The sequence below is a fragment of the Octodon degus genome, unplaced genomic scaffold (genome assembly GCF_000260255.1).
Source record: "Octodon degus isolate 3935 unplaced genomic scaffold, OctDeg1.0 scaffold00086, whole genome shotgun sequence".
Lineage (NCBI taxonomy): Eukaryota > Metazoa > Chordata > Mammalia > Rodentia > Octodontidae > Octodon > Octodon degus.
The window spans coordinates 4,784,194-4,805,180 of record NW_004524662.1 but is presented as its reverse complement, the minus strand read 5'-3'; the positions used below and the strand labels follow the sequence as shown (position 1 = coordinate 4,805,180).

Below are 20,987 nucleotides of genomic sequence, written 5' to 3'. Positions count from 1 at the left end.
TTTTTTTGTGGAACCGGGGACTGAACTCAGGCCCTTGCACTTGCCAGGGAAGCGCTTATTCCACTGAGCCATCTCCCCAGCCCTAAGATTGGTCTCTTGATAGTAGCAAAAAAGATGGCAAGGCACGAACACAACTTGTATATCAAGTAAGAACTGCTAGCAGATATTAAAAAGGTAATAAAGACACCAACAAACCAGACTCAGCAAGGCAGGAGCAAGTCAAGGAAGAAGAAATGATCCCATTTCATCATGATAAAAATATTGCAAAACACATCTCTAAAAATATTAAGTACATTATATTCATTAAGTTCCATTTAAGATAGCAGATAGTCAAAGAGTGTATTTAAGAAATGTGTAAGTCCATATGTAAGCTTTTTAATACAGGGAAATAAACTTAGTTTTCATAAAAATGTATTTTTCCCTGATCATTCAAAACACACATCTTGCACATACATATAACTAAACATTACCTAAATTCTAGGCCACACAAGTTAGTAAAACTAAAAATACAAGCAGGTGCAAACCTTGATTGCTCCCAGTGTTCCTTGATAGATTCTGTCTTCAATGTCCAAAAGGAAATCTCTCAGTCTCAGTTCAAGCTGCCTTTCTGCTGACATCTGAGATGGGTCATATGCACTGGGGTTTCTTCCCCGAGTACATATAGGTTTGCTATCAGTTTGAGGTTTATCTGAAATTATAGTTGAGTAACTTTATTATAATTAATTAAAATACAATCAGTCCATGTTGTTATAATTTTGAGATAATGGATATAAAAGCATTTTGTAAATTCAAGTACCAAAAATAATAAATATTTGCAAATCATATATTAGATAAGAGCTCTGGATGCAGAAGAACTATTATAATTCCATGAAAAGACAAGCCAATTAAAAAGTAGGTAAAGGATCTGCATAGACATTTAAGGAAGAACATATAAATAGCCAATAAGCAATGAAAAGATATTTACCATCATTAGCCATTACAGAAAGACAACGAGGGACCACTTCACACCCTGTAGGATGGCTATAATCAAAAAGTCAGAGGCCAGTGAGATAGCTCAGTGGAATTAGTGCCTGCTTAGGCAAGCCCATGGGATGTGCTGGCCCTGCCCCGAGGCACACTGAGCTGGCCCCTGACACCGGGCATGGTGGCACACTCCTGTAATTCCAGTGCTGGGGAGGCTGAAAACAGTACCATCACTACGAGTCTGAGATGCGTAGTGACACTTTGTACCAAATACATTTAAAAAAACAAAACAAAAAGTCTGAAAATTTTAAGTGTTGAGAAAGAAATGGAGACATCGTAACCCTCACATACTATGGATGAGAAAGTAAAATAATGTAGCCACTGTGGGAAACAACCTAACAGTTTCTCAAAAGACTAAACAGTGTCACATGACCCAGTAATTCCATTCCTAGGTATATACTAGGTAAAACAAATGAAAAGCTATGCCAACATAAAAACTTTTATGTGAATATTGTAGCAGCATTTATCAAAGTAGCCAAAAGATAAAAACAAATCAAATGTCTCTCAACTAATGAATGAGTATATACAAGGGAATATTAGTTGGCCATAAAAAGAATGAAGTTCTGATACATGCTACACCTTTGTCAAACCTTGGAAACATTATGCTAAGTGGAAGATGTCAATCACAAAAAGGCCATATGCAGTGTTATATTCACAGCAACTGTCAAGGACAAGAGGTGTTACAGAGTCAAAGACCCGTATTTCCTATAGAAATATAGAGGAGTGATAGCTAAAGGGTTCAAGTTTCATTTTGAGCTAAATAAATAAATGTTCTAAAATTGACTGAAAGTTGCACATATTTGTGAACATATTAAAAGCCACTGAGTGGTATAATTATTTTCAATAGATGAGTTACATTATGGGTTATGTTAAATAATGTACAGTGTGTAGAGTATTGTGATCTAGCTTGGTATGGCAGCACGTGCCTGTAATCTCAGCACTCTGGGAGGCTGAGGTGGAAGGATCATAAATTCAAGCTCAGGCTGGACAAGAAATTTAGCAAGAGTATGTTTCAAAATAAGAAACAGGAGCCAGGCATGGTTGCACATGCCTGTGATCACAGCACTGAGGTGAGGCAAGAAGAGCATCCAAGTTCAAAGCCAGCCTGGGCTACACAGTGAGTTCAAGCCCAGCCTAAACCACACAGCAAGACCCTATCTCAAACAAAACAAAACAAAAAAGAAAAGGGCAGGGCTGAAGATGTAACCTCTAGCACTGGGAAAAAAAGTAATCTCTACATTTTAATTCTGAGAAGATCTTATGTAGTCATGGTAATGTGTCCCTAAATGTAAGTAGTTATCTATCCAGAAAATCTCATTTCCTAATATGAAACCTTAGATCTAAAAATGTTTCTGCTTTATCTGTAATCGATGGGCCACCCATAAAGCAGGAAATGCTGATACCTGATCTGTATACCTGATCTGATATCTGATTGGCCTGTGCAGCCAATCTTCAGAGACCCTCAGTGAACTCTCCCACTGGCCTCTCTCTCTCACTTTACTCATTACAACTTCTCCAGAACTGATGGCAACCCTAGGGCAGTGGGGATTTCATTCACTAAGCAGGAACTGAGGAGCTCAGGAAGAACATCCATCTCATCACACCAAACAGGGTTCTGCATAATTCAAATAAATCTAATGGAATTTAGAGAACCTTTGTTCTTTCTTTCACATCATGTAGCCTAGGTTAGCTTCTATTTCCTGTGTTCAAGTGATCCTCCTGTCTCAGCCTCTTGAATAGCAGGGGCTACAGTATGTGCTCTTGAACCTGGCTCAAGAGCTTTGTTTTTAGGAAGAATTATAAACTGGCTCACAAACTGAAAGCATGATCAAAAGGAAAGAAAGTATTTGAAATATATTTCTAATAGCATGAAAAATGTTTAATCCTGAACATCCAGAGTATAGAAAGGAGGAAAAAACCCGTTTTCACTCAACATTTACCTTTTAAAAAAAGGGGAAAATTTACCTGAAAAATGAAATTTTTCTTGAGAAAAATGGGCTAGCTGTGCACATATTCTGCTTTTCTCTTGCAGCAAGGTTTCTTTTAAGGCACTTTCTCTGTATCCTCTAGAATTAAGAGCTTCGATAAGCTGGTCTAGCTGTTCACAAGAACTGTAAAAGCACCACCGATTTGGCTTACGCACTGGCTTTGGCAGCTGTGCAGAACTGTCACAGGGACCTTGGTCCTCGTTGGAGGTAGATTCCGACATCAATGACACTCCAGTTTTAGTAGATACCTGAGGATCTTGAGACTGTACATTATTCTGAAATGATGAATGTCTAGGCAACAGCATGTCTTCAGTGAGACCAGAATAATCCTCTTCAATAAACAATCCAGGAATAGAAGGGAAAATCCAGTAACGCCTATACATGCGGTCACGGCCCAAGGGAAAGATATTGGTACACGCTATGGCACTTTGGATCTTTTCTAAGAGCTCCTTTTCTCTTCGTTGCTGTTCCTGCTTGAAAGCTTCTTCCTCATCAGCAGTAAGAGGCTCTTGCATTACACAGTTGATCTCTACTTCCCTTGTCAATTCTTTAAATGCATTTTGTCCTCTTTTGCCTGCAGATAAACATTTATCATATTTTAAATTTTCATTAGAGAAAAAAAGATATACAACTACCTCATATTATAGATTTAACTGTGATCCCTCTACTCCAAATTCATATATTTAAGCCATAATTTCCCATGTAACTACAAATTCACCACACTTGGCCTTAATAATTTTTAGCTGGTAAGTTACACAAAAAAGGGGCTAGGTGTTGTGTCACATGCCTGTGATTCCACCACTATGGAGGCTAAGGCAGGAAACTGCCATGAGTTCAAGGCCAGCCTGGGCTACATAGTGAGTTCTAGGGTAGTGAGATACCTCTGGGTTGTTGCTTCCCTTTCTTTCCAACTAGCTAGAATGGGAACATGGTGATAAGTCATTTTGGGAAACAAGGATGGAAGCAAAAGCCACAGTATGGCAATACCAGCAAGATGAAAAGACCTGGGATCCCTGATTATGTGTCTGGACTTTTATGATACATAGGACAATGAGACATCTTTGTTGCTTCAATCACTGTCAAATTGGTTAATGGTTAGACAGTGTTTCTTTTGTCTTTTGCTTGAGTTAGTGAAAACTGAATTATCTGCTTCTTTAAAACTTAGCAGATGAGTTCAAAGCCAGGTTGGGCTATATAGTGAGACCCAGTCTCAAGGAAGGAAAGAAGGAAAAAGAAAGAAAGAAAGAAAACCTTAGCACAATTCATCTCTAATGCTGTTTACAAGTGAAATTTCCTCCTGTTCTCTCTCTCTCTCTCTCTCTCTCTCTCTCTCTCTCTCTCTCTCTCTCTCTCTCATTGGAGACTGAACTCAGGACCTTGCTCTTGCCAGGCAGGTGCTTATGTGCTGAGCTATCTCCCTGACCCTGATGTTTTCTCTGGGGAGGATGTTTAGTACTCATTCAAAAATTCTAAACTTCAATGGTTTTATACCATTCATATGTTAAAATTTTTCCTTAACCCGTTTTGATAAATTGTACTTTCCTTAATTTTGTTCATCTTTGCTTACATTTTTAAGCTCACTGCCAGAAAGCTGTTACAGTTTAATGTTATATGTTGCCCTTTTTTTTTTTTTTTTGTGGTGCTTGGAATTGAAGCAGGGTCTTCTGCATGCTAGGTAAGGCCTCTGCCACTTGTGATATAGTCTGTCTACCTCAGTTAGGTTTCTAATCTATATGCTGGTCCATTTTCTTTTCTTTTTCTTAAAATTTTATTTATTTATTTATTTATGTGTGTGTGTGTGTGAGTGTGTGTGTGGCCAGCTCAGCCCACCAGGGGGCGCGGCTGGCTGGCATGTGGTGCTGGGGGATTGAACCGCGGTCCCTGTGCTTTGCTAAGCTTGTTCTAAGTAGGTGCTTTAGACCACTGAGCCATCTCACCAGCCCCCAATGCTGGTCCATTTTCTGTCCTCATTTCATGTATTATGATCCTCTCTTTTGTCTTTTTGAGACAGGGTCTCACTATGCAGCTCAGGCTGGCCTTGAGCTCACTTTGTAGCCCAGGCTGGTCTTGAACTCACAACAATCCCCCTGCCTCAGCCTCCCAAGTGCTGGAATTACAGGTGTGTGCCACCACCTCTGGCTCTCCTTTTTTTTATTGGCTGGCTCAGGCTGCCTGAAGGGCAGGTCTGGTGTGGCATGTGGTGCTGGAGATCCAACCGCAGTCTCCTGTGCTTGACTGAGTTTGCCCAAGCAGGCACTTTAGACAACTGAGCTAACCCGCAAGCACCCACCCCCCCATTTTTAAAATCAATTTGAACAAGTATTTGTCTAGTTTGTGCATGTTTTCTAAAGAATAACTTCTGGTTTTGTTGTTCTCTTTTTATGCTTGTATCTTGTGCTAATTCCTACTCTATTACTTCTTTCAAGTCAGGCAGTTTATTCTATTTTTTTTTCCCTCCCTATCTTAAATGAATATAAGGGGCCGGGGAGATGGCTCAGTAGAATAATAAGTGCTTGTCTGGCAAGCGCAAGGGCCTGAGTTGAATCCCCAGTTCCACTAAAAATAAAATAAGTGAATATAGGCTCAGTATGTTTCTCTCCTAATATATACTACAAGCTATGATTTTTTCTCTAAGCACAGCGACAGGACTCAAAGCATTAGTATGAAGTAGTGATTAGTTTAAAATCTTTTCTAGATTCCATTAAGGCTTTTCCTCTGATTCATTGCTTAGAATTAGGTTTCAAAATTCTGATCAAGTAACGTTTGTTTCAGATTTTGAAACTGACTTCACTGTAATCAGAGAATATTGCCTCCATGATATCTGCAATTTTCTACTCACAGAGGATCCCATTCAAATTACAGGTACAGAATTCACTTAAGGACTGCTTTTGTTATAAAATGGGGATGGTAAAGAGCCTCAGAAGTAATAGGTATCAACAGCTTTAAAAAGTACATTCCCGGGGCCGGGGAGATGGCTCAGTAGGATAAGTGATTGACTGGCAAACGCAGGGATCTGAGTTCAACCCCCGGTTCTGCCAAAAAAAAAAGTATTAAAAAAAAAAAAAAGTATAAAAAAAAAAGTACATTCCCTTGGTCTAGCAATTTATGAAATTGTTTTAAGGTAGTAGCGATTTCCATTCTAAGCAATGTAACACCAATATGAACATTATTGATCTTTGCATCACTGACATGCAGAAGGCATTCGGTAATGTTGAATTAATTACATTATAGAATTATATTTTGGTTTGGTTTTATGCAAAAACTCAGCTGAGCATGGTTTTAATTTTAGGAGGCCAAGGCAAGAGAACTGCAAATTTGAGACCAGTCTGCATAACTTAAATAAACAGAGTTAGGATGCAGCTTAGTACAAAGGCTCTGGGTTCAGTCCTTAGTACCTCAATTAAAACAAAACAAAACAAAACCCCCTCAACAAAACTTACCAAGTAAAGGTTAAGAAACTAAAGTTATGAGAAACTGATCCATTAAAGAAATATAAGTATTTCTCTCTACAGAATATATGACATGTGAGTCAAGATTTAATCATAAATTACTAATAACTTCGTGACACCTTAAACAAAATGTCTCCATTTTCACAATGCATCATGAATTATGAAGTGGCATTTTAAAATTTATATCCTGGAACCACAAAAAAAAGTAATCTAATATATATTTCAGAATATTTAATTAATAAAGTACCTTATCAATTAAAATAAACACATAATCATGCTCTTAAGAAATCTCATTATTACCTCTTCTGCTTTTCTTCTGTGATCCTACGTCATCTTCGTCTTCGGTGACCATATCTTGATCAAGTTCCTTTCTTTCTATTTCTTTGCTCTCAGTGCTAGTATCAAATTCTTCCCTTTCTTCCTCACTTTTAGATACAAAGATGACATTTATTAGTGCATATATAACTCTATTCATCAAATAACTACTGTTTGTCTACAAAGTAGCAGGCATACTCAGAGAGTAGTGAACAATAGGATACAAATTTACAGTTTTGAAAAGAAAAATTATAGATAATTTCCTAAGCCATTGTAAAGGTACATTTATGTAACAAGCAGCACTGAAATACAAGTTCAAGGTGCTGGGAAGCATTTCAAGGAGAACCAAAACTAGTGTCCAAGATCAAAAAAAAAGGATGGCTTAAAGAAGAGATATTCAAAGGGCCAGTGAGACAGCTCAGTGGACTAAGCACCTGCTTAGGCAAGCACAGGGACCAGGGTGTGATCCTTGGCACCATCCGCCGCGCCGGCCCCACTGCCAGGTGTGCTGAGCCACAACCAAGTCCAGGGCGTGGTGGCGCAGGCCTGTGATCTCAGTGAGGGGAGGCTGAAAACAGGAGGATCACTAGGAGTCTGAGCTGTATAGTGAGACCCTATATCAAACAGATTAATAAAAAGAGAGAGAGAGAGAGAGAGAGAGAGAGAGAGAGACATTTAAAGTGCAAGCCAAGGTAGACAGGTAAATAGCAGACAGCAGCAAACAGAAAACTAGTCTGTCCTGCAGAGGAAGAACATATGCAGAAGAATGGCTCTGAATGGAAAAGGAAGGAGCTTACAGTTAAGACAAATGAAAAAGCAATAATCCAAAATAAGAACAGCATTAGATCATGTTTGGCCTTCGAGTGTTATCGAAAAATTAATGGGAAAAAACTTTTAAGATTTAGAAAAGAAAATAATAGATTAGAAAGCACTTTGGGTACCCTGGTGAAAGTTATCTGGGTTAGAAAGTAGATGCAGGAAAGCTAGGCATGGTGATCTGTGCCTGTAAGCCCCGCACTTGGGAGACAGAGGCAGGAGATTCACAAATATTGGGGGAAATAATTGATCTATTTGATATAATTTATATTCCATAAAAACCACCACTGAAAGGTGCACAATTTAGTGGGTTTTTTAGTACATTCAGAAGATTATAAATCATTACCAGTGTGTAATGTCAGAACATTTTCATCATTCCAAAAGAAAACCCCATACCCATTTTTGTGTCACTTCACATTTTCTCTTCCATACTGCTCTTGGTAACCACTCATTTATTCTTCTTTCTTTTTTCCTACCAGTACTGGGGATTGAATCCAGGGACTCTTCACTGACCTACATTTCCAATCCATTTTTAATTTTGAGAAAAGGTTTTGCTCAGTCAATAAATGGGACAGGATGGGCTGGAATTACAATCCCCTTGCCTCAGTCTCCTGGCTACCCACACCTTTTTTTTTCCTTCTTCTTTTTTCATTTGTGTATTTGGTACAGAGTCTCACTATGCAGATTGGACTCGTGATCCTCCTGTTTTCAGTCTCCCTAGCACTGGGATTATAGGCGGGCGCCACCATGCCTGGACTCTACCATTATCTTTCTAATTATTTTTTAAATGTATTTGATATAGGGTCTCACAATGCAGCTCAGACTCCTAGTGATCCTCATGTTTTTAACCTCCCCAGTGCTGTGAATACATGCATGTGCCACCATGCCATGGATTTGGTAGCTGGCCCAGTATGCCCAGCAGCGAGGCCGGCGTAGCTGATGGTGCTGGGGATTAAACCCCAATCCCTACACTTGCCTAAGCAGGCACTTAGTCTGCTGAGCTCTCTTGCTGGCCTCGCATATCTTTTTATAAAGCTAAATATACTTTCTTCTGTGGATGTACCACAGAAGAGATACATAATTTTGTGTTCCCATGGACCAGGTAGTGGACATTTGGTTTGCTACCACTTTTTGCTTCTAAGAGTAATGCTATCATGGACATTTGGGTACACATTCTGGGTGACTATATGCTTTTAATTCTCTTGAGTACATAACCCCCATTGCTGCCCCATATGTAACAAACAGGGTCACATGATTTAACCTGAGGAACTGCCAAACTGTTTTCTAAAACAGCTGCACCATTTTACAATCCCCACAAGGATGTATGAGAATTCTAATTTTACCACACAACACTTCATACCCAACAATCTGATTATTGCCATCTGTGTAGGGGTCAAGTGGTACTGTGTTAATGTGCGTTTCCCTGACAGCTAATGTTGAGCAGCTTTTCACACAATTACTGTTCTGTGGAGAAACACTGGTTCAAATCCTGTGCCACATGTATGTATGTATGTATGTATGTATACATGCATGCATGCATGTATATGTGTATTTGGTACAGGATTTATGGGGTCTCACTACAGATTGGACTTGTAGTGATCCTCCTGTTTTCAACCTCCCAAGTGCTGGGATTACAGGCACGTTCCACCACGCCCAGTCTCAATTACCAGCTCAGCATGCCCCAGGGGCAGGGTCAGACCAGCATGCCAGGGGTCAAACCCTGGTCCCTGTGCCTGCCTAAGCAGGTGCTTTTGTCCACTGACCTACCTGGCCAGCCCTGCTATGCCATTTTTAAACTGGATTGTCTTCTTTATTGTTGTACCATAAGAACTATCTACATACATTCTTTATATATTCTGTACAAAGTTCCTTACCAAAAGTATAATTTGCAGCTATTTCTCCCTTTTACTGTGCTGTCCTTTTACTTTCTTGATAGTGTCCTCTGAAGCATAGAAGTTAATTTTGATGTGTCCAATTGTCCCTATGTAGGTGGTTGCTACATACTAAAGTGCTGCTGGTTTTTCCCTATGCCTTTTACTAAGCTTCTAATCTTATTCCTCCTCTGTAAAGCACAGAGGAACTCTGCAGTACAGTGTACATATATGCTTGTAATGGGGGGGGGGTGGAGCAGGAGGAAAATAAACTAGTACTTATACAAGCAGTATTTTTGCCTAAAACCCTTTTGAAAGTTGGACACGGTGGCATAAGCCTATAATCTCAGCACTTAGGAAGCTGAGGCAGGAGGACTGCTGGAGGTCAAGGACAGCCTGGGCTATACAGTGAGTTTAAGACCAGCTTGAATTGCATAGTGAGGCCCTGTCTCAAAAACAGAAATGGGCCAGCGAGATAGCTCAGCAGACCAAAGCACCTGCTTAGGCAAGGTTAGGCAAGTGCAGGGACCACGGTTTGATTCCCGGCACCACACGCCACCCCAGTCAGAATCTGGGCATAGAGGCACATGCCTGTAATCCCAGTGCTGGGGAGGCTGAAAGCAGAAATATCACTATGCGTCCAAGCTGTGTAGTAAGACCCTGCAACAACCAAATATACTAAAAACCAAACCAGAAAATAAAACAAGAAAACCTATTGAAAGCTTTCTGGGAAATTAACATTGTAATATTATTTCTATGAAACGTAAGTTCTAGAGTCCCTAAAATTAGCCTAAAACAAAATTAACATAACACAGATATTTGATGGCTATCTATAAATATATTTCATATACTTGCTAATTATTCTGTATTTATAGAAAACTACTTTTCTAAAAATTTCAAAGGCATTTTTCTCAAAATTTAAAAGCATTATAAATTTCAAAGTATCTGATTTTTATTTATGTATGTTACAATTAAAGCCAGATGAACAGTGTAATTCAAATCATACCCTATAGATATATCAGCAGTTAAATTTCTTTGTTCATCCTCCTTTAATTTTTCTTGTTTTTCTTTCATCTTTTGTTCTTGTTCTTTAAGTTTTTCTTCCTTCCTTTTACGAATTCTGAAAGTCAAAATAAAATATTATACTCTCACTAATGCAAAGACACTAAACATTAGCAACTTGCCATTAATTATCAAATTATGGCAACTGATCCAAATATTGCTACAGTACTAACATACAGTAGTCCATTCATAACTTCTTTATAAAGTCAATTATACCACAATGTGAAATATGTTTTTTAGATGTGAAGAAATCAACAGTTTTCAATAGCATGACTGACTAATAGGTCTCACCTCGCAGCTGCTTCTTCCCTCTCTTTTCGATGTTGTTCTGCTTTTAACTCCCGGAATTCCTGCTTCGCCTGTCGCAATATGTCAACATAATCTTCAATGAAATCTCTAGTAGAAACTAGGGTCAGCAGCTTCCCACAGAGAGCATGAAGTATCTTCATTTTTTCTCCTGTCAAAAATCAGTAAACAACTTCTGTATTACCAGTGGGGGAAAAAAAAGGAATTGTGCTGGAAATTTAAAAACTTGTGGCTCAATGTGAAAATTCCTAATAGAGAATGGAGCGGATGGTTTCTTAGCCACTTCAAGGGCATCTTTTCAAAGCACCTGTGAATCCAATTTAATAGCTACATGCTAGAAAAGGCATTTCACATATTAATACTTTCTAACTGAAGAATTATTTTTTAAGTTTTAAATTTATTGAGGAAGTTCATGTCATAATCACATGAATTTAAAACACTTCCCTAAAGTCTATTATAAAGGATGGGAATTAGAATACTCCACATTTACTATATGTTCATTGAAATTCATTGTTATGTCTGAAAATTAAACTTCATTTTATAATTATTTTTTGCGGTGCTGGGGACTGAACCTAGGGGCAGGGAAACTGCTGTACCAATGAGACACATCAACAATGCTAAAATCTCTCATTTAAAAAGCAGGTAAAAAATAATTTCACCTTAACCTCATTCATATCCCATTTCCCATACCTCATACCTATTCAAGTAAGTGGCAGAATTTGGCAGGTATAGTTCCTTTTTGTTCTTGTTATGCTTTGCTTTGAGACAGGGTCTCGCTATGTAGTTCAGGCTGGGCTTGAACTTGCTTCTGTAGCCCAGACTGGCTCCTGAGTGCTGGCATTAGGAGTGTGCACCACCACCCCTGGCTAGCAGCTATAGTTGAAGATTCTGGTACACTCTTTCTTTTTTTGATGTGTTTGGTACAGGGTCTACGGAGTCTACAGGATCTCACTACGTAGACTGTACTCATAGTGATTCTCCTGTTTTCAGCCTCCCAAGCACTGGGATTACAAGCGTATGCCACCACGCCCAGTCTCAATCAACATCTCAGCATGCCACGGGGGAATCCCGGTCCCTGTGCTCTGCCTAAGCAGGTGCTTTAGTCCACTGAGCTATCTGGCCAACCCTAGTCTGGTATACTCTTGAATGAAAGAGAAAGCTAACTTTCACTTACCCCTTTAAGTAGGCAATGTTTTATAAGGAAATATGAGAAAACCCAAACTAAAAAAAAATTAAAGCTAGTAAGAATAGCAACAAAAGCTTTAATTTAGGTCATTCTCTTCCGATAATTCTTTCTTGACAGCTTTTTCTCTGTCTTAAAACTGATTTATCATCAAGCATTTCTCATTAGCTACTAAGGCTTTCTGGGTGTAAGAGTGCACAAAGTAGGCAGGTTATATATGTTTCAAATGCAACGTTTACCTGGCGTCAAGTCATACACTGAGGTGCTTGACAGTCTCTTCAGTAGACTGGGACTGCTCAAGCGAAGCTCCACACAGGCATCATCCGTAGCATCAAATCCTCCTCGTTTCTGATATCTGTACTTAGCATTTGCTGACGTTACATCAGCGCCGGAAGCTAAGATGTGCAGTCTGAGAATTTCAGAAAGAGTGCAGCTATCAAGATCCAAGCTTTTCAAACTGCAGCCTACAGTTGTTAAAAATGAAAATAGTGACTTAGAATATAAAAAAATATGTAGCAATGTGAAATGTACCTTAATAAATTAAAAATAAAAAGCCAAACAAAAAATAAAGCCCACACATACCCTGGTGCAACTGCGGCCATGCAGCTGCCAAAGATGCAACTGCAGACAGTGCAGATTTTGTGGGGTCTGCATCTTCATCCAAAGCCTCTGTTAAATCTTTAAGGAAATAAATACTTTATTCTAGTATAAATCAAAGCTTGAAAGTTTGGGAATACTGCCCTTTTAAATGATGAAAGAAACATCAAGCAGCTTAACATTTGAGAATCTCCAAAGAACCAACACTAAGTATGATACTATTATTCACATTTTGCCTAGTCTCTACCTGCAACTGTAAACCCTAAAACATGTAATATACACTAATATTTTCCTCACAAAATATAGAAGACAGTTTCCAAATTACCCACAAGATGCATTTATATTATAAGAAATAGTAAATGCTTTTAGAATTAGAAAAAAATCTATTTTGAAATACGGACTCAAATATCTAAAGATATTTAATTCTTTATAAATATTTTAAAATTGAATTATAACAAAGTATAGATTGTAATCATCATAAAATTAGACCACAAAGAGAGAAAAGAAATCAAAGATGGCAGTGCAGTCACTTAACTATTGATTTGTATTTTTATTAAAATTTCCTATTTTATTCTGAAAATTCTCTAATCCAAGGAACAATGAGAAACCATCTCTGTATTTCCTTCCTTCCTTCCTTCCTTCCTCCCTCCCTCCCTCCTTTTCTTTCGTTCATTCGTTCAAGACAGGGTCTTGCTACGTGTTCAGGCTGGCCCTGAGCTCCCTATGTATCCCAGGCTATCCTGGAACTCTCAGCAATCCTTTTGCCTCAGCCTCCGTTCTGGAATTACAGGCCTGTGCCACCATACCTGGCTTTGTATTTTCTTAATGAATTGCTTAAACATTAAAAACAATACTTAGTTTACAATTAGGGTTAAACAGCGTATCTAGTGGGACAAATGTATTTAACACAGTAGTATGAATATTAATACTTATACAGACTGATAGGTTAAACTATGGAAATGTTAAGCATACAAGAAGACAAAAAACACTGTTATATGAGAGTGCAGTTTCTATAACCTCAGACTAAGCATTACATACAGTGTATTTGAGTTGTAGTTCTACCAGTACCTGGTTAGATACAATTTAGATAAATCATTCAATCTGGGTTTCAGTTTTCTTAAAGAAGTGAGTCTAGGTTAGGAGTTTTCAAAAATATTTACTGGAAGCCCAATAGAAGACTAAAAGGGTGTCTGTGTTAAAGTAGAGCAGGAAGATGAGAATTCTGCCATTCATCTTTCTAATTCTCCTGGATAGGTACCTAGGAATCTCTGAAAACAACTTCAAGGATGCTTTACATTTGTGTGAAAAGCACTTATACTGGCTTTGTGATTCCTTAACCTTCTACCTTACAAAGTTTACATGCTGAAAAAGTTAATCTTAGCAACTGAACTGCTGTCCTTCATGAAAAGGCAGCTCTGGCCTCACAGCTGATTATAATGATTAATGATATTTAGAAGCATAAATAAGACCACACAGAAGTTACCTAACTAAACTTAGCTTATACACCTGCCGAAGTCATGCCTACCAGGCTTAATCTAGCCGAAGTGACAGACAATATATTCATCCTCAGCACAGAAATACTACATAGACTTATAACTTTCCCAATTTTCATTTTACATATAAAACTAAACAAATAAAATCAAGTCACTATAAAATTAACAGCAGCCTATGATGAATGTAATCATTATGTATGCCTAAAATGTACCAATAAACTTAATTTTAAAAAGGAAAAAAAATTAACAACAGTCCTACATTAAGCTATAAAAGAATGTTGGCTCTCTTCTCCCTCAGTAATCACTGTGTCCAATCTATATTATCTGTAAAAAATTATTTCCTAGGACAAAAACTATATAGCCTGGAGGAAATGAACCAACAATGAAAGAACAGTTGTTTTTTGTGGCACTTGGGGATCAAAGCAATGCAAGTACCCTGCCACTGAATTATGTCTCAGCTCACCAAGACTATTTATGCTTATATGTTTATTTATTTATTTACTTATTCATTTGTCTCTTTAAGACAGTGTCTCACTATGCAGCTCAGGCTGGCCTTAGCTCACTTTGTAGCCCAGGCTGGTCTCAAACTTGCCATGATCCTTTTGCCTCGGCCTTTCGGGATAAGCATGCACTACTATGCTCAGCTCCTACCAGGACAATTTATGAGGTTTAACAAAATATTACAGTGAATATTTATTTTTAAAAAGTATTGCAGTAAAAGACACATAGCCATTAGTCCCCTGAAATCACCTCCCCTTTATCTGAACACTTATTCCACCATTCTTGTCATGGCTACCTTCATGTCCTGAACTGACTGAAAACATTCATTTCTCATGGCCATTTTGACTTTGGGGAAGAGCTGGAAGTCTCATGGTGCCAGATCCAGTAAATAAGATGGATGGAGAAACACCAGGACGTTTTCATGAGCCTGCCTTTCCATTGGATGGCACTCAGTAGCAGCATTTGCTGTATTTTAAAAGTAATGCTTCAGGGCCAGGGAGATAGCTCAGTAGAATAAGCGCTTCCCTAACAAGCTCAAGGGCCTGAGTTAAATTCCTGGTTCCACCAAAAAATAAAAAATAAAAATAAAAAATCATAAACACATGAACTGCTTCAGAAAGTGGCAAGCAAGACAGGATATATGTTCAAATTGTGTATGCAGGGGGGAGCTGGGCATGGTAGCTCATGCCTGTAATCCCAGCACTTGGGAGGCTGAGGTAGGAGGACTGCTGGAAGTTCTAGGCCCGCTTGAGCTACATAGTGAGTTCAGCACTAGCCTGAACTACACAGCAAGACCTTATCTCAAAAAAACAAACCAAAACACCAAAGTGAGTGATGTGGTAGGGGATGTCTTTTGAAACAGATTAATGGCAATGTCTATTACTGTAATTTTTAAAAAATTTGAATATTCACCATGCATATTGATCACATTTTATATTTTATATTAAGTAAAGCAATACATGTATTCTTTATTTATTTGGTACAGGGTCTTGCTACCCAGCTCTTGGACTCGTAGTGATCCTGTCTCAGTCTCCCCAATGCTGGGTTTAAAGGCATGGGCCACCACACCTGGCTTGACACACATATTCTTTAAATGAAGTATTTACCATGTGGCACTTTTGAGAAACTGTATGACTCTAGGATTTGCTTACAGTCATCTGAGACTTCACACCAAGTGACTGCAGCTGAACTGTATTCAGTATGTTCTGATTATCTGAAACTGATACATTTATTACCATCTTAATCTAGAATTAGATACAATTTTAACACTAAATGATATCCCAGCAAACACACTAAACTATTCCACATGATGAGGTTGCTCTTTGTTTCTGTACTTTTTATTTTTTTTGTGGAGCTGTAATTGAACCTGTGCATGGTACCACTCGTTCTACCCTCCACCACTGTGCTACACCTGTAGGCCTTCTCCCCTCCCTTCTTGTTCCCTTAACTGGAAGTGTTTTAAGAACTATCTTAGGGGCTGGGGAGATGGCTCAGTAGAATAAGAGCTTGCCTGTCAAGCGCAAGGGCCTGAATTCAATCCCTGGTTCTGCCAAACAAACAAACAAACAACAAAAAAAAACTTATTTCTAAAAAACTGTCCCTTTCGTTATTATTTAGGCTATGTTGAAAATGAAATTAATTTTTTAAATGTTTAAAGAACTATTTTTAATGTAAATTGCTAGTCAAAATTTCTAAGATTTGATACAAACACAGGGCAAACAGCCACAGGGTTAAGATTTTTTTTTTTGGTAGTACCAGGGACCAAACTTGGGACCTTGCACTTGCCAGGCAGGTGTGTCAGCCTATGAGCTATCTCCCTGGCCCTAGGAGTTCAATCTTGGAGACAGATAATTTTACAGGCAATGCTAGAGAAACACATATTCAAAATTTTACCTTTGTTGCCATATCGAGGCAATGAAATGGTGTGGGAGATCGAATTGCCTGTGTTTATATCCTGGTGCCTGCTGATTAGCCATGCTGCTTTAAACTACATGTTTTTTATGTAAGAAGCAGAAAATAATTATAACTATCTCACAAAGGTCGTATGACAGCTAATGACACAAGTCTTTTTATCACTTACTAGCTATGTGATCTTAGTACATGACCTCCTTGAACCTGAGTTTTCCCATCACTAAGACAAACTCATTATTTTCTCTTCTGTCCATCTTCTCCTTTACATACAAACTGCCTGAAGCACCTTATTAGTAAAACCACTATAGAGGCAGGCAGTAAGAGAAAATTCAATCCCATTGGATTATTCAACTCTCTGGGACACTGTGGAAAAACTTTGGCCCTGAGATGAGCAAACAAGGGTGAGGAAGAATGAAGTTAGTCTGGGGGAACAGTTCAAATGTACTGAAACTGAGGTAACCATGGAAAATGTGATCAGTAATAGTAAAGAGGTGAATGATGGGTGAAAAATATCAAACTAAGTATTTTCTTCCCAATGTTTAAATAAATATTTTCAAGTGGAACAGGGAAACCTTTATTTATTGGTCAACATTTATTCAAATAGACCTTATATCTGCTTATATGTATAGACCGCTCTGTGTGAGAGTAAAGCTTAAAAATTAGAGCCAATGAACCATGAATATGAAATAAAATGACAAAACAAACCCAACAATCTCATATATTTTCCCCTTTATATTGATTTTTCAACACTTTTACTTTTTTGCCATCAGGACTTCCAAAACTACAAAATGTATCTGTTTTAATAATGAATTAGGGCCAGGGATATAGCTCATGGGTGCAGTGCCTGCCTGGTAAGCGTGAGGTCTTTTTTTTTTTTTTTTTTTTGTGGTACCGGGGATTGAACTCAGAACCTTGCACTTGCTATCTCCCCAGCCCCAAAGTGTGAGGTCTTGAGTTCGATTCCTAACACCAAAACAAAACAACACAAATAAAGAATGAATTAAGTATAGCATAACGTCTTGAATTAAGGTTAGAACATGGCCAAAAACTCTGTAATGTTACTGGATGTTAGTATAACCTAATGAGTAAAGGAACAAATACTTTATAGTCTGCTTGAATCAGCTAAGATTAAAAAGCAGCCAGCATCAGATGCACACCCATCAGGGTCCTGCTGCATCAGGCCCTGGACATGAAGGCAGATGAGCTCCAGTTGTCTAAGGTAAACAGAACTATCTGAACACAGATTGAGAGGACTTTTTTTTTTTTTTGGTGGAACTGGGGATTGAACTCAGGCCCTTGCACTTGCCAGGCAAATGCTTATTCTACTGAGTTATCTCCCCGGCCCCTAAGAGAACTTTTTTTAAGTCCCTAATTTTAGGATGAACTATAATGCAGCCTTCATAAGTAGAATACTTGCCTAAGGTTACGCCCTCAGGAAACTCATCTTGAAGATCAAAAAGTTCCCCGAATGCATTGAGGAACTCCAAAACCATCAGAGCATCACCAAAGATTTCAGGAGGTAGTCTAGTTTTCACTGGAGTTGGTTCTGGAAGTTCCTGTAAAATTAAATTATTTATATAACTATTTGAACTAAGTATAGGAAATTTAAACCAGTGAGTAGGCATATTCTTTACCTAGTAAGAACTATCCCATGTAGCTTAATGGTTTCAGCTCCAAAAGTTTTTTTTTTTTTTGATTTAAAGCCCCAGGACATTTATTTATACTGATGCCCTTGACTCATTGCTAAGAAATACAGGTGAACTGTTTCAGTTTTCTTTTTTTTTCCCCCCATAATTTTATTGATAAACAAATAGCAATGAGACAGTTTCAAATCAAATTGGTAGGACAGTTTCAATAATTAACACATTGCATACTCTCTTCCTAGTGGTTAATTGCTGTACAAGATGCGGACTTGTGATCCTATTTACAAACACCATTAGAACAAATCATTCTATTCATTAAGACAATGCAACTATATATCTACCCCAACCACTTTGAATACACAGATATAGAATGGACATTCATCGGTGTACCCCATTTTTCCTAAGTTCCGTTATTGAATATTATAGGTGTGTAAACTCAGCAAAATATTCTAAAAGAGTCCAGTAGCCCATAATAGCATTGGGTCTTCTGTTTAACTGGCAATGTCAGAAATTATTGACCTGAGTCCCCCACAGCTTAACTTAACAGCATGGCTTTATTTCTTATATTTCGTCTTCATCCTTTTCTACTGGATGGTTAAGACCAAGGTAAAGCAGGACCTGTGCAACAAGAGTTGTAGCTTTTTGGTCTGAGAAGGTCAATGAAATGCCCTCAGGATTTGTCCTGAGATCCTGTACCTCAGAATGTAGAACCTTTATCAGTGCAGCCATGTGGATGAGTCACGGCCATTGCTTGGCCAATGTGCTCTCTGGGAAAGCCTGAGAGAGTGTCTTCTCCCCATGTGACTCTCCTTAGGCACACTCTACGTCATCGATCACTTTCCTCTTTGGCCCCATAATCTTCTTGATCAGAAAATTTCGGACACTACCAAGGTACATGATGTTACAGTACAAGTTCTCATATGTCCTGAGTCTTAATTGACCTTACAAGGCTAGGGCCAAAAAGTTGGCTTTCCTTGTAGCCCTCCTTTTTCTCTAATTTTGGTCTGCAAACTTAGGTTGTTACCCATCCAGAAGAAAAGCTTATTGTTATTATCAAATGATTTAGACTATCAATCTTAACCTCACTATCTCACTGCATTTCAAACATCTTAGGCATAATAAGGAACAGGTATTTTTCATCAAGTATTGATATGTTGAACTTTAAGTCCCTACATAATATGATAAAAAACATTTAAAAATTAGATTATATTTTAAAAAATAGGATAAAGAATTCTATGCTTCTCATGTTTGCACATAAGTCCTAAAATCTCATCATATACAACCTTGAAGCAGGACAGTCCCACAATATTCCTTTTCCTGTCTCTTGCTTTCATTCACCACCCCCTTCTTCTTGAACATCTACCTACCCAAGAGACATCTTAGCAGTAACTGGCATGTCATGACAAGCCGCCCATATTCAGAATACCACAATGATAGGCACTCCCAACATGAAACAACTATTACAAATTACCATCTTAGCAGAATATTTTAGAACTACAGATATGAACCAATGAAATCTGCAAAATTCCTATGCAAGAATAATTGGGGGACTGTCTTCAAAGGTGTCAGAAGCAGGTCACATTAAAATAAAGGTTTTATGATGATAATGTATATGATTTAGCATCAGATAACATGAATAGTTACATTTTATAACTATAAAATCCAATAAAATTTTAAAATAATTGTAGAAATTATTTGTACTACAAAACTATTGTGGCCCAGTCAGCAATAATGTTCAACTCTCTGACCTTTGGTGTCAGCATCTGTTATTTGCTCTTTGGCTACTTCCTCTTCTTCTTCTGCTATCGCCTGGAAGATTGCAGTCAGGAAGAAAAAAAGCAATTCACATAGTGGGCCTTCACTGTCATTTCCTACAAGAGCTTCCTCTAACACTTCTGTGAATAAAATATTTAAAATACATTTAAAATTCTGTTCATGACTGAGAAAACAACTCCAATAGAATAATACACATTTAACCAACAATAGAAAGCACAGCTAAGTATTTATTCAAGCCAAAATTATTAAAATTCATGATTTTACAATAAAATCATAGATCACTGCATTCAACAAAACTAAAAGAATCTCAGTAGATCAATGTATTTCATCTAAATTCTTTTAACAATGTAAAGATGTTATTATTGTCTATTTAGGTTTCTTTTTTTGTTTGTTTTGAAACAAGGTCTCACTACATATGTAGCTCTGGCTGGCCTCAAACTCATTATGTAGCTCAGGCTGGTCTCAAACTCATAACCATCCATCCTCCCGCTTCAGCCTCCTGAGTGCTGGGATTGCAGGAGTGGACCATGTTGTGCATGGATCTTAAAGAAGTTTGGTTATTTGACAGCTAAACCTTCAAAATTTGACCCAATTCCTCCTCAAATTAAACTTTATAAAGTAAAATTTTGTAAGTACATAGGTATGCAAAATACAAATGTCAATCAAGTAGGCATCGCTGTCTGTAAACATGCACATGCTCCCCCCCTTCTCGGCCTGCCTCAGCTCAGGATGGCCTGGAAGTGCTCTGACCAATGGGCTGTGGCAGAAGGAAGGCTGTGCAGTTCCAGGCTTGCCTTTCAGAGGGCAACTCTCCCTGCTTCTGGACTCCTGGAGCCCTGAGCTGCCTCATGAGAAGTGTAGTCAAAGCAGAGGCCACGTGAGAGGAATGAGGCACAAGACACGCGCGTGGGGAGGTCACTGTGAACATCCCGCTAGTCAAGCCCCTAAATGGCTGTAGTTCCAGCCACTGTCTGAGCCACACGAGACTCCAAGAGAGAATGACCAGCTAAGTCCAAAATCTTAAAGAACTCTGACAGGACTTTTCTTCTTTTT

General features: G+C 38.3%; 1 protein-coding gene across 1 annotated transcript in view; it reads right to left on the bottom strand.

Annotated features, from left to right (window-relative positions):
- Positions 1 to 20,987, bottom strand: part of Baz1a (bromodomain adjacent to zinc finger domain 1A) — a 95,874-nt gene that overhangs the window by 25,412 nt on the left and 49,475 nt on the right. The window contains exons 10-17 of the mRNA XM_023721833.1: positions 17,912 to 18,071; positions 12,596 to 12,691; positions 12,253 to 12,477; positions 10,816 to 10,981; positions 10,469 to 10,582; positions 6,761 to 6,885; positions 2,989 to 3,585; positions 525 to 688 (exon numbers count right to left, since the gene is read on the bottom strand). Of these exons, the coding sequence (XP_023577601.1) occupies positions 525 to 688; positions 2,989 to 3,585; positions 6,761 to 6,885; positions 10,469 to 10,582; positions 10,816 to 10,981; positions 12,253 to 12,477; positions 12,596 to 12,691; positions 17,912 to 18,071 (1,647 nt within the window). The remainder of the gene's footprint in view (positions 1 to 524; positions 689 to 2,988; positions 3,586 to 6,760; positions 6,886 to 10,468; positions 10,583 to 10,815; positions 10,982 to 12,252; positions 12,478 to 12,595; positions 12,692 to 17,911; positions 18,072 to 20,987) is intronic.